We start from the raw sequence: 12,222 nt of genomic DNA on the forward strand, positions 1-12,222 counted from the left end.
GCTCTGCAGCACTTGATAAATCAGTGTCTGGCATTTTTTCATTAGGGAAAAAATAAGAAAAAAACTCCTGAAAGAGCTCCTTCAAATTGGTAAGGCTTCATTAACAAATTTGTCAGCAGTCATCACTTTTATTTGAATCTATGTTTGCATACTTATGAAAATGATGGAGAAAGATTTTGTGATATTTATCCTTAAGGGGAATTCAAGCCAAAGGGTCCATTTAAGCCAGCAGTAATGTGAACCTTGCAATTTTCTGTTGCTAAACCCATTACAGCAGATTGAGCCAAATAGGCTTGCAGACAGAGAGTCCTTTAGAAATAAACAGAATGTAGGAGTTGTACACAGTAAGACATTGTTAAAAAATATGTATATTACCTTTTTATGTGTACATGCAGAAATAGCTTAGTTTATTGAGGAAGAAAAGAAGATTCATCTCAAAGCTAAAGCAGTCATAATGCCTGGCTTTGAGAAGATACTTTTCGTTCATAGGTGCCAAAATCACTTAAAGGTTGAGGGCAGTGGAATTCCACTTCAGACTCAGTAAGTAGTGTTTAGATCTTCACTATGAAGGTTTCTACGTGTGGGGTAGGTGTCTGAGCTCCCACTGGAGTCAGTGGATTGTAAGCTGTTCCCCAGATCACTGCAAGGTAGCCATCCACATGTGTTCAACTGATTTGCACCATTGGCTGCCTTGTGCAGATCCCCATGAGCTCCAGCCCCAGGGGTGCAGTCCTGCTGCCGTAAAGGTGCCCCAAGGGACTTCCCTGGCCTCCAGCTGCCGATCCAGGGAGCAAAGGGCTCCTGCGGTTCCCATGCCAAATCTGGCAACTCAGATGGCCTGAGGTACCCATGCATGACTTAGCCCTGTGTGTTTTTATCCCTATTGTACGTGTGAGAAAACAGAGGCACAGAAAGCTGAAGAGATTTGTCCTAGGTCTAACACCTGCACTAAACATCTACAGCCACCCTTCCTCATCGGGCCTAAATGGGGAGTAAGTAACTTCCAAGAGTTTCTGTTGCAGGTGCCAAGGAAAAAGTGTATTTGCCACAGTATATTCACTTCTTAGAAGCCCCTTCAATGCTACCAAGTTTTTGTACCTAAGCAAAACACGCAGGACAAATGTAGTTTTCTGAAAGGAAAAACAGTGAATGCACTAGGGAAAAAATGAGTGAAGAACTACCTCTTTTTTTACACTGCATACATATATCTTAAATATAGCAACATTTTATGATGCCTTTTAGGGCACAGAATGTTTGTAAAGAGCAGGTCCTCATGCCTGGCTTGAGGCAGTGCACAAACAATGTAATTTCTGTGCAGATTGTTCCTTTTTTGTGGTGAGAGCTGGATGAACAGTTTCAACCTGATCTTTTGTTCCTTTCTGTAGGTTTCAGTCACCTGAAAGGCTAAGGGAAGTAAAGATAGACGTGGGGTCAAGGAACCAGGGTCTCATGTTCGGTTCCTGGCACTGTTCCTGTGTTATGTGTACACGCAGCTCATTTGCTTTGTGCGAGTTTCTCCACCGTTCACGTGGGGTTTTAACACTGGCATAATTCTCAGGATGCCCTTCCTCTGAACTGCCTGTGCCTTGTGTTCACACAGCACCTGAAAGACACTGTGCACCACCACAAGTATTATCAATACTCATCATCATCATGTAGTATTGGAGCTGAATTTATTTGGGCAGGTGGCTTTCATTTATATATTGTTTTCTCATCCAGTACAAGCTTCTGTGATGGGAAACTTGCCCTTAAAGAATGACATGAATAAAGCTAGCTAGAGGGCTATAGGTTTTATTCCAAGATATCTTAAAAAAATAAGAGCCCTTCTATTTTGGCGTTCTGTGCATAACTCATTATTTTCCCCCCTTATCACTGCTGATAAAACAGTAGAGCAAAGAGCAAATGGTGTTAGGCCCAATGCCAACTAATGAGTCTAAATTAATGCTTGACATACATGCCAGCAAAAAAGGCAGTTTAACTTCAAGCTTCTTTTATGATAATTTTGTACTTAGCAGAATAACTTACTGATGGGAAAGCACTGAGCACATGTGCAATGATCTGACCTGTGTTTACATCTGTAAGAATGATGTTGCAGATGACTAATATCTGTGCCCCCAGATCACTCTGCCTATTCTTGACAGATACTTCTTTTTTTCCTAGCTTGTTCCCGCCAGGACAGTAGAAAAAAGTTGATGTTCAGTTTGGGTGTCTACTGCTGACCAGCTCTTCACTATTGGTGTGGCTGCAATCTACCTTGCCAAAGAAAGAAAACTCTGAAAATCAGAGCTTGGCATTGTTTTCTTCAGTCCGTGTCTCATTTCTTATGATTGAAAGGTAGTAGAAACTCAAAATTTTCAGGAGGAAGGGTGGACAAGAAATAAACAGGAGCAATATTAACTTGAAATTTCACACCTGTGAAACCAAAACAGGAAAGAAAAAGGAGTTTCACTTGTGATTAACATTGAGACAGATTCTCAAAAGGAAATAAATTAAGTAATGTAGCTCAATAGATTTCCAGTCCTCTTAGCTGGTTCAGAGTATTACTCATGTTACTTTATACTGCTAATTTTAAGGTTCTTAAGTACAGTGAGTTTGGCAAAACAATAAACATAATTGTCCTACCTCAAAAGCAAACAAAATATAAAGATAACGTTATCTGTTTTTCCACTCTTTAATGTTTGTGTTCTATCCATATATGTAGATAGAAAATTAGAAAAAGTACCTATGAAGAAAGGAAGCTTGTAAATATTTGTTACATTTTCCAGTCTCCCACAGGCTTTTAAATAGTAGTTTCTAATCATACATGACAATAAAACATGAGTTTTCAGTGTCTAATGGCTGCAGGAAAAACGTTGAAAGTGCCATTTCTCAAAATCAACATACCAGCAAGAAAATAAGAATCACTTCACAATTATTTTCATCTTCTGTTACTTAAAAGTCAAGTTTTTCATCCATGGCAATTTGATGATTTCCCCTGCAGACGTCACTGGTCCTCTTTCTCTGACTACCTCTCTTGTAAAAATGGATTAAGCTACCCTTCTTGTGCTGAAGATGGTCATGTTTACTTCTTCTCTACCAGACTCTACAACCCGAAACCCTGGCCTACTTCTCTGAATCTCATATAACCTTCCTTAATTGCTCTACACACATCTGAAATTACTTCTGTCTTTCAAGTTGGCCTGCTTTCTTGGCTCACACACAGAGCGGTGAATCAGTCCATATGGAGCTCCTGCCAGGGCGTTCGTTCTTTTCCAACTCTTACGGCTTCTCCTCTCTGGCTTTGACAGACACATGCCTGCTCCCCTCACTCGAGTTTCCTGCCGTGCTATGAGGTGAATTATCCCCCTGCTTCTGCACTCTTTTCCTGATGTCCTCCCCTAGTGTGACACACAAACTGCTTTTAGGTCCGTCATAGCATCCTTCCCAGCCTTGCTCTCTGGTGTCATCACGTAGCCGGCGTGTTGTTTCCCCAGGTGCTGTAGAGATGGCAGTGGCCACCCTGACTAGGCAGCTGCAGATGTTCCCAGTGGGTGCCATTCCCCCTGGAAAAGGCATCACGGCAATGCCTTCTTTCCACGCACTCTGTCAGACGGCATTTCTAGAGGTTCTGGGCGCTCCCTGTGCTAGCTGCTACGGTGTTCTGATTGCCGGCGCTCCCCTCGCTGCTGCGTCCTTGATGGTAAGCTCTCCTTTTACTACACTTTCCTACTTGCCTGGGATATTAGTTGAAGAGTAACAGCTGCAGCAAGAACAACAGGATCTGACAGTTAATCACGCCGTGTAATAAATATGAAAGTATTGCCGGTTGTGACAATGTACTATTGACCTTGATGACTCCCTCCCTTTTTCTGCAATATTCTGTTTGACCATTGTTGCTTTTACTATTAAAATATTTTCTCAGTATCACTGTGTCCTGGTCTTATTATTGTCTTATTTTTCTCATTGATTAGCAAGTTCTGTTCAAGTGTATCTTCTATTTTCTTTCTACTGTCAAAGATACAGGCTATTCATTATTATTCCTTCCAGAAACTCGCCTGCCCTAGACTATGCCCCAAGGAAATAGTCTTAACTCCCTGTGTTCCTATTTCCTCTATGGATTCTGAATAATATTTCTTCACTTTCTGGACATGAGTTTCCCGTGCCAGTTCACCTTAAATCAGAATACAATTTAAATTCCTGAGTAAATATCACTGTACCAGTCTAAAAAAAAAAAAAAGGAGATTTTGAATTAACTTACCTTTGTAAATTATCAGCACAAGTTTTCTGGATATGACCCAGGTTAAAGAATTTAAGAATGCCCACACACAGTGGATTTAAATTTTTGCCCTAAATCACTTCAGTTTTCTTTACGAACCAGGCCTGAGAGCCTATAGACACCGAGTAAGTTACTTGTAATGAAATATTGCTGTAGTTATTGCTATGTAAAACATAAGGAATGTGCTTCTCCAAAGAGAACTCTATTTTCCACAACTATGAAATATCCATGAAAACAAATAAACAGTGCAACTTTATGTATTAGAACATATTTTATACAGGCATTTGCAGCATTGCTACTTGGCTAATGGCCAGCAAAACCATTAACAGCAACTAATGGCACAGAAGGAAATTTTCTTCCAGTCCTATTTTCTAATTGCTAGGAAAGAAAACTAAAAATAGACTTTACAACTTTGGGGGGCAGGCTGCAAATACTGGGAGAGCTCTATTAACTTCTAGATGCTCTATGGCTTTACACTCTCTGAAGATCTGGCTCATTGATTTCGTCAGAGGAAAGATTAGGAATGAACCCAAAATGGGAGATTTGACTCCCGCTATGCCCTAGTTTTATTTGTATTTTAGAAAGACTTAATTATTTTCCTCTAGTTCTAATAGAAAGTCATTAGAAATTGAAAGCTTTGCTCCCTACTTACGACACATAATTATATAAATGCTCCAGGACTTTTATAATATTTAATAAAGAATTTGGGAGTTAGTTTTAAGCATGCCTTTCAAACATACCCGGACCAAATTGCATGGACTCCTCTTTTTCCTGTTGTACGTCTAGTCCCTTTCCAGGCCACTCCAGACATAACATTAACCTTCCTCATCTCACACAGTTTCTCTCTGTCCAGTTCCCCCAAACGACACCTTGATTAAATCTTCTTAAAGAGGAAATGCTGAATTTGCAGTTCACAGTAATTCCTGTATTTAATCTCTCTCCTGAGCCTCCCTTTGAAGATGAGACAGTATCCCTTCTTCACCCTCCTCTCAGATTTCCGCTTTCCCTTCACCGCTGTCCTCAAGGATTGCTGCAGTTCATGTCACCCACCCACCAGTTTTGGAGATCCCACCCCCCTCCCGACTCCGCGATGCAGAAGCAGGTCCCCCACCTCCGACACCCTACTCCATGCACCTCTCTCAGCTCTGTGGCCTAAGGACTACGTCACACGGGCACTGATTTTGCCCTCAATTAAATTTCATGTGGCAACTGGGTGGCTCACAGTACAATTCAAGACCTGATTTTGTATGATAACTCTTTTGCTTAAAATAATGTTTTCATCGAGATTTATGATATGTCAATATAACTTGATATAGGATTGAGATCTGCCACAAGGCTCTTGTTTAAAAAAATATGTGGAGTACTTCCTCTTTTGGTGGAGCTGGGTTTATTTGTTGATTTTTGGGTACAGAACTGTATTTCATTGCTTATACAGTGTCGGTACAAAAGCCAAATCCTACCCTCTTTTAATAACGTGCCACTGCTTTCATTAAAGGAAGTTGTACTATTTCTCTGGCACAATGAGGAAATACAAACAGAACTTAAGTTTCATAAAGCTTTGTATAATTTTGGTACAGATGATTCATTGTGACCCACTAAACATAAAAGCTGCAAACATGAGAAAAGGGGGAAAAGGCCTTTTATTTTTTTCCTCTGGTGAGGCTTTTCAAATTTGTTAGTTTAGATGCTACCTGTCCTGAATCAGAAATCCATTGTAAGAAACATGAAGTCATAGTTTACACTTAAAAGTTTTTTCTGGACTAGGACATACAAGTGCTTAACAGTAATATAAAAAAGAGAAACGTAAAGGTGGCACTGCTACCTCTAATTCTTGCCTCTCTGCCTCTTACCATAGCATTTACAGACCTTGAGTTGGACAGATAAGCAAGCTCGAGTGGGGGAGAGAGAGGGAAACTTGAGGAGAGCATACCTGAACTTGGCACATTTCTCAAACGTAGATTTGCATTTAGTGCAGCTATAAAGAAGGGTTTATGGACTTGGACTCAAATTATCCCTTTGGATAAGATCGGCTCACCTACAGTTTCAAGATCAGTTCACCTACAGTTTCAAGACATAGATGATGGCGGCAATGCTGCTTCCCTTTGGCACAAAAGAGCTCCACCAGAGGAGCTAGGTGTCTGGGAATTCAGACTTCATCCAAAAGGACTCAAGACCATAGCTTCTTGCTTCTCCTACCGCTAGGGAGATCAGCTGTTGAGACTGGAGCACGGACATGCAGAGCCAGTGGAAGGGAGCTCAGTAGGAAGGCTGGCAGGTCACAAGCCCCAGTGCATGCTCCCCTGGTTATTTCTGTGAGTTGGTTTTTTTTCCAGCAAATGCTTCTCTGTACAACATATAGGCAGACACCCTACAAAAAGCTGGGAGCAAAACACAGGGCCCCTCTCATGCTAGCCACCTGGCTACAAAGTTAGGCTCCCTTTACCTTAAGTCCCAGTTTTCTTGCTCCCTGTCTGCAGTGCTGGTCCAGCTTCAATGCAAAGAGTGATCCACTGATTTGGGCACCCTCTGGCAAGTTGGGAGTAGGGAATGGAGGCTAGATGCTCTATAATGAAACCTCCTGCTTGCTGAACCACAAGAATATTGTATACATTCTTGTTGTCCCACATTTGCAAATAAAAGGCATCCTGACAGCGCTCCTGCCTAGAAGGGTCCTCTCTGGATTTGTACGTACCAGGATGCCTCCTTTATTCAGCAACTGCAGGTGGGTGACAGGTGCCTACATGCTGAAATTAGCTGAAATTAGTTGAAGTAGCAGGAGTTAAGGACCATCACAGCAACTGACTTGAGGCACTTTTGCAGAGCCAACAGATTCCCAAGTGCTGAAAACATCCCCTAAAATTTCCTTTTGTCTTAAGTATCCATTTAGGCATCTTAGGCATCTTCAATGAAATTTAGGTGCCAAAAAAATGCCTTTTTTTTTTTTTTTAACTCTTTCCTGGAATATCACAGCTACTCTGAGGTTAAAAGCTCTAGGCGCGTTGAAGTTACGAATATGGGCACTCGTGTCAAGCACGTCCTTCAGTGTTTCTTTCCTCTGGATGTAGGCCATAGTACAGAACAAAAGAAGGCAATATCAGCTTCCAACCAGAGCATTACATGACTGTTGTAATTTAAATCCATGTCCAAATATCTATAAGGATCATGTTCCCCTCTTTCCTGCAGCATTCTGTTGGAAAGAAAGCTTGATAAAAACATATAAGTATTTGAGTCTTCTCCGAGCCACTAAGTACCTCGATACAGCACTTGAAAGTCATATGAGAACGAGTGCACTGGTCCCAAAAGGAAAGCTGTGGTTTGATTCATATAAGAGCTTTGATATTTTCTCTGGAGCAGTGCACAAAGGGCCCTAGAGATGCAAACATCGCTCTTCTCTGCTCCTCATATGGCTAATGGCCTGGCTGGTGCCATCCTTTCTGTCTCTTCTTCTGACTCATACCCCTCTGCTTCTCCCACAGTGAATCGAGACTTTGGCATTAGAGCTATATTGTCTGCTCTGGTGAAATGATGCTGTCTCATTGAATTTCCTCTTCGACCTGACGGAATGGATGGGCATGCTCGTCTATCCAAGCGTGCCATTGGAATCAGCTCTTCCTGGCGGTACTTTGCTTCGAGTGGCCGTAGTTGGGGCTGGGGTCTGAATGTTACCGGGAACGCAGCATCAGAGCCACATCTATGGTGATCTGAAGGAAAATAGAAAAATTATTCCTATTTTGAAGAAAAGAAAAGAGAAATACCATGCTATTGGCAAGGACAGTTAAAGGGTATTCAATACAATACAATACAACATTATGGTTTTAAACCCTGGAACCGAAGCGTTTAAAGTAATTACTATAGAATAAGAGATACTATAGAATAAGAGAGCAGTCAAGAACTAAAAATAACTCCAGATTTTTATTTTTGTATCAAAGCTGATGTTTAAAAGATTTTATTGATCTTACCTCTACCCTGAAACCCCAGCAAATAAGCTCATTGAAGTGTCTTTTAGTGCCTCGCAGAGCTGCTAAATGCCTTCCCAGGGCAAGGGTGTTCCTTTATGTAGCTTTCAATTTTCTACGAATTTCACAAGTATACCTAGGACCATGGTTGAAAAGCATTGTAAAACCCACAACAGAAGACAAAAAAGTGATGAAGACGACAACTCTCGTGCCATCAAAAGTCAAGTTTACCAGTCACCTGTGGTTAACAACTGGGAAGAAAACAGTTTCACCTGAAACCAGGAGTTCGACTGCAGGGCGCTTTGATTACATTGGGTGTGTCAGGCCTACTCCCACCAGCTTTCTTTGCCACAAGCATGCAATAAAAGTTTGCCTGCAATAGGCCAATAACTGGCTCTTTCATTCTCTTGAGTTTATAGAATATACTTTTTCACTTTCCTTAAAACCACTTGTAGTCTGACTATGTACTAGCAAATTAGTTAATTTAAGAAACAGCTCGCAACAAGCTAGGAGGTTTGGGGAGATATACACAAAGGCGTATGCATAATAAAATTAGACTATTTCCTGCTGCAGTTAAAGCACACATGTATTGGGTATAGTCACACAGTCAAAATTTATCAACTAATTGCAGCTTAATAACTGTTAAATTATTTTAAGCTAATGTTTACTTCAGTTAGCACAAAGTAAGAATGCGTGCACCAACACTTAACGCTACCAAACAGGTGCACAGATTTCTTTAACAGCAGAACCTGCTTCTCATAGGCCATGTGGGCACACCACACCATAAGCAATAAAACAGGACAGGTTTTCTCAGATATGAAGGGCTTCTACTTGGCCCTTTGGGAGGTTCACTGCTGCAACGTATGAATGATATATACTGTCAAACAAATAATTCATTTCTGTGAGTGGCAGAAAGAGCTGATAGGTGGTTTAGGGAACTATTTTTGGTTTCTGACCTCTTAGTTTCTAAGCTTTCTGCAAATGCTATATATAAAAGCTAAACCAAACTTGCTGGAGGATGCTTGTTCCAGAAGAGGTGGCCTTTATCTCTGTAAATGCATATAGGCATGTATGAGGTTGTTATTCCAATTTCCTACATACTGAGTATTTCTCTTCTCAGTTCCCAAGTTCAATTTATCTCATCCTAACACAGTTTATGAAAGTTTAGGGTGGCTTCCTCCCCATGGAGACATTTTTAGATGGTGTGAACGCTATACACGGACCTAAGATGGGGCCAGAAACCAGATCAAGAAGTCTAATTATCTGGATAGATCACAAGGCAGGGATCAAATTCAGGCCTAGCTATTAGTAAAAAAAGTGCTTGCATTCACTGCTTCAAGATTTACCACTCTGTCCACTGAAATAATATGCCTGTCTGCTATAGCAGGACTTGGTCCCTTGAAAATATCTGAAATGCTTTTACGTCTGAGACACCTGTGTAGAACAATTTGAATATTTTAGAAAGACACATATCCCCCACCGTGATGTCATGACAAACAGAACAGAAAAGAATCAGCTGTATGAAAAAAAAAGAAAAAATCCCCTTGAGTAACTTCAGTTTTCCCCTCTGAATAGATCCCATGGGTTTCTGTTCTGCTGCTGTCGTGTGTGAGCGCCCAGCCCCCAGGGGATGGTTTGCCTACACAGATCTCTTTTGCTTTCATCTCTTTCAGGGTAAAACAGAAAGGGAAGAAAAAAAATAATTTTGCACCTGCAGGAAACAAACTTTGTTGTCCAAATTTTTGATACAAAGAGAAAGATTAAAAATATGGTTTCAATCGCTATAGCTGTCTTTGACAGAAATTAAGAAGAATTTTTCTAAGGAACGCAAAAGCATTTCAGGTTCACATAAATAAACTCTGAAAGGAGTCGGGGAGATTACAGATGGAGACAATGACGAACATTCAAGCATCCTAAATTCCGTGTTTTCTCTGACACTGTCCTGCTATATTTCAGTGAGCAATTCAGTGTTGCTCCATCCCTAACCTCTGTCTCCTTACTTAGAGTGTAAGTGACGGTGGGTCTGCATTTTACTGTGTATGTATGTATGAAAACGTGAGACTGGCTGATAACTATGCAGTAATACCAGTCTTACTACAGAAATATTCCTGGAGAGCAAGCTGGGAAAAGAAGAGAAGAGATCAGCTGCTTGGGGACAGATTCTGTCAGGATTTTTTGTTAGATTAGGTAATTAGAGGCTTATCTCCACAAACACAGAAGAGCCCCAAGGCATAGGAGCAGGCGGGTGAGCCCCCAGTACCTCAGTCAGAGGAATGAGCCTGGCCCCTGCCCTGATCCATCACAGTAGTGATCAGCTCCATGGGCAGCGTGCGACCCACCACGATGAGCCAACGGAGAGGCTCTCCCTGGAGCACCTCATAGAGTGAGGTGTGGGGGGGTACGGGGCTCATTATTGGGATGTCTGGGGAGAGCATTTTGGTATCATACAGGACTTATGGTGGGATGTATGCTTTGGAACCAAAGGCAGGCAAAGGAAAGGACCAGGGTAGTTTGGGGAGGAGCAAGTGCAGGAAAACAGAGAAAAAAGGGGATAAAGAGGGCTGCACACATGTAAACAGGGGCTGGTCAGCACATGTGTCTGGCAGCGCCCTGTGCCTGATTAGCGCAGTCTGTCCTGTCTTCTCATTAAACTCCACTTCTGACTGTTTTCTTTGGTGAGTAGCTCCCTATAGTGTGCACCTGTGCATGCGAGGTCTGAGTGCCAGCAGCTGGAGGGACTGGGGTGCATGCACATTGTGTGGGTACATATGTCAGTGCGAAATCACGAGCAATCACCAAGACAGGGTAGCCATCGAGTAGCATAAGAGGCTTGGGAACCAAGTGATGGAGCAACCATCAGTCTGGGACAGAGACTGGTGAGAGCAGAAGGCCTGTGGGTTGACTATTGACGGGGCAGAACATCCATACCAGTCAGTGGAGAGACCATGGGGTCTGTGGTTGGCTACTGGTAAGGCCATAATCCGGTCCTGGTACCAGAGAGACATGTTTGTGTCCCTGTGTGGAGACACGGGGAAACCAGGGGAACCAGGAGCCTGCTACAGGGAAGACTGGCTGCCCAAGGCCAGCTACTGGAGTGATTTACAATGCACAGAATCATAGAATGTGTTGGGTTGGAAGGGGTCTTTAAAGGTCATCTAGTCCAACCCCCCTGCAGTAAACAGGGACATCTTTAATTAGATCAGATTGCTCAGAGCCTCATCAAGCCTGGCCTTGAATGTCTCCAGGGATGAGGTGGGGTGGAAGAGCATCTGCGTGTGTGTGTGTGTGTGCGCCTGTGTGTAGGTTTAGTACCAGCAGCTGCCATGGGGCTGTGTCCCCAGGGGCTCAGATGCACCAAGTGCCACCAAATGGGTAGACCGAGCACCCAGGGCTGGCTACTGGGCAGAGGGTGTGTCTAAAGCCAGCTACTGAGGGATTCAGATAGCATGTATATATACATATACATATGCACACATAATCTTCCACTAACAGGCTATCATCCCGATCGGCCAGAGAGGGGACCAGGATGAGGTCATTGGTGCTGTTTGCGTTTGCGTGAGCTCTGCACCCCATCTGTGCTGCTCTGTGTGTCTGGCCATGTGTACGTGTACCCTGAATTACGGTGGGAAGTGGGGGCTCCCTGTTGGGAATACCTGCCCAGCCTCGCTACCTCTAGGACCCGGGGGCACAGAGCTGCGGCAGCCTCAGGTTCAGCATCTCCTAACGATTTCACATGCAATTGTGTCTGTGGGGCCGCAGGGAACAGATAATTTGCTTTCTTGGGCTTAGAGGGATGCCCTTGTGGCCAGGCCAAACTGCAGGGATCACAGGAATATTTGTGCAAGAGGGAAAAGGAGAAAACTAGGTGGTACTGGAACAAGACAGAAAACTACTACAGTAATGACCACATAAACAAGATAGATAAAAAAGATAGGAGAGGAGGGTGTAGCTCATTTAAAGAGGCCAGGGACTTCCATGGGGGTATTCATTTAGTACTCTTAAATCCACTGA

The 12,222-nt window shown here is 42.7% G+C and overlaps 1 protein-coding gene across 1 annotated transcript in view; it reads right to left on the reverse strand.

Annotated features, from left to right (window-relative positions):
• Positions 1-7,014: 7,014 nt before the first annotated feature.
• Positions 7,015-12,222, reverse strand: part of SLC9A4 (solute carrier family 9 member A4) — a 36,522-nt gene continuing 31,314 nt past the window's right edge. The window contains exon 12 of the mRNA XM_063347997.1: positions 7,015-7,956. Coding sequence (XP_063204067.1) covers positions 7,655-7,956 — 302 coding nt within the window. The 3' untranslated portion in view covers positions 7,015-7,654. The remainder of the gene's footprint in view (positions 7,957-12,222) is intronic.

The sequence above is a fragment of the Chroicocephalus ridibundus genome, chromosome 1, assembly GCF_963924245.1.
Source record: "Chroicocephalus ridibundus chromosome 1, bChrRid1.1, whole genome shotgun sequence".
Classification (NCBI taxonomy): Eukaryota; Metazoa; Chordata; class Aves; order Charadriiformes; family Laridae; genus Chroicocephalus; species Chroicocephalus ridibundus.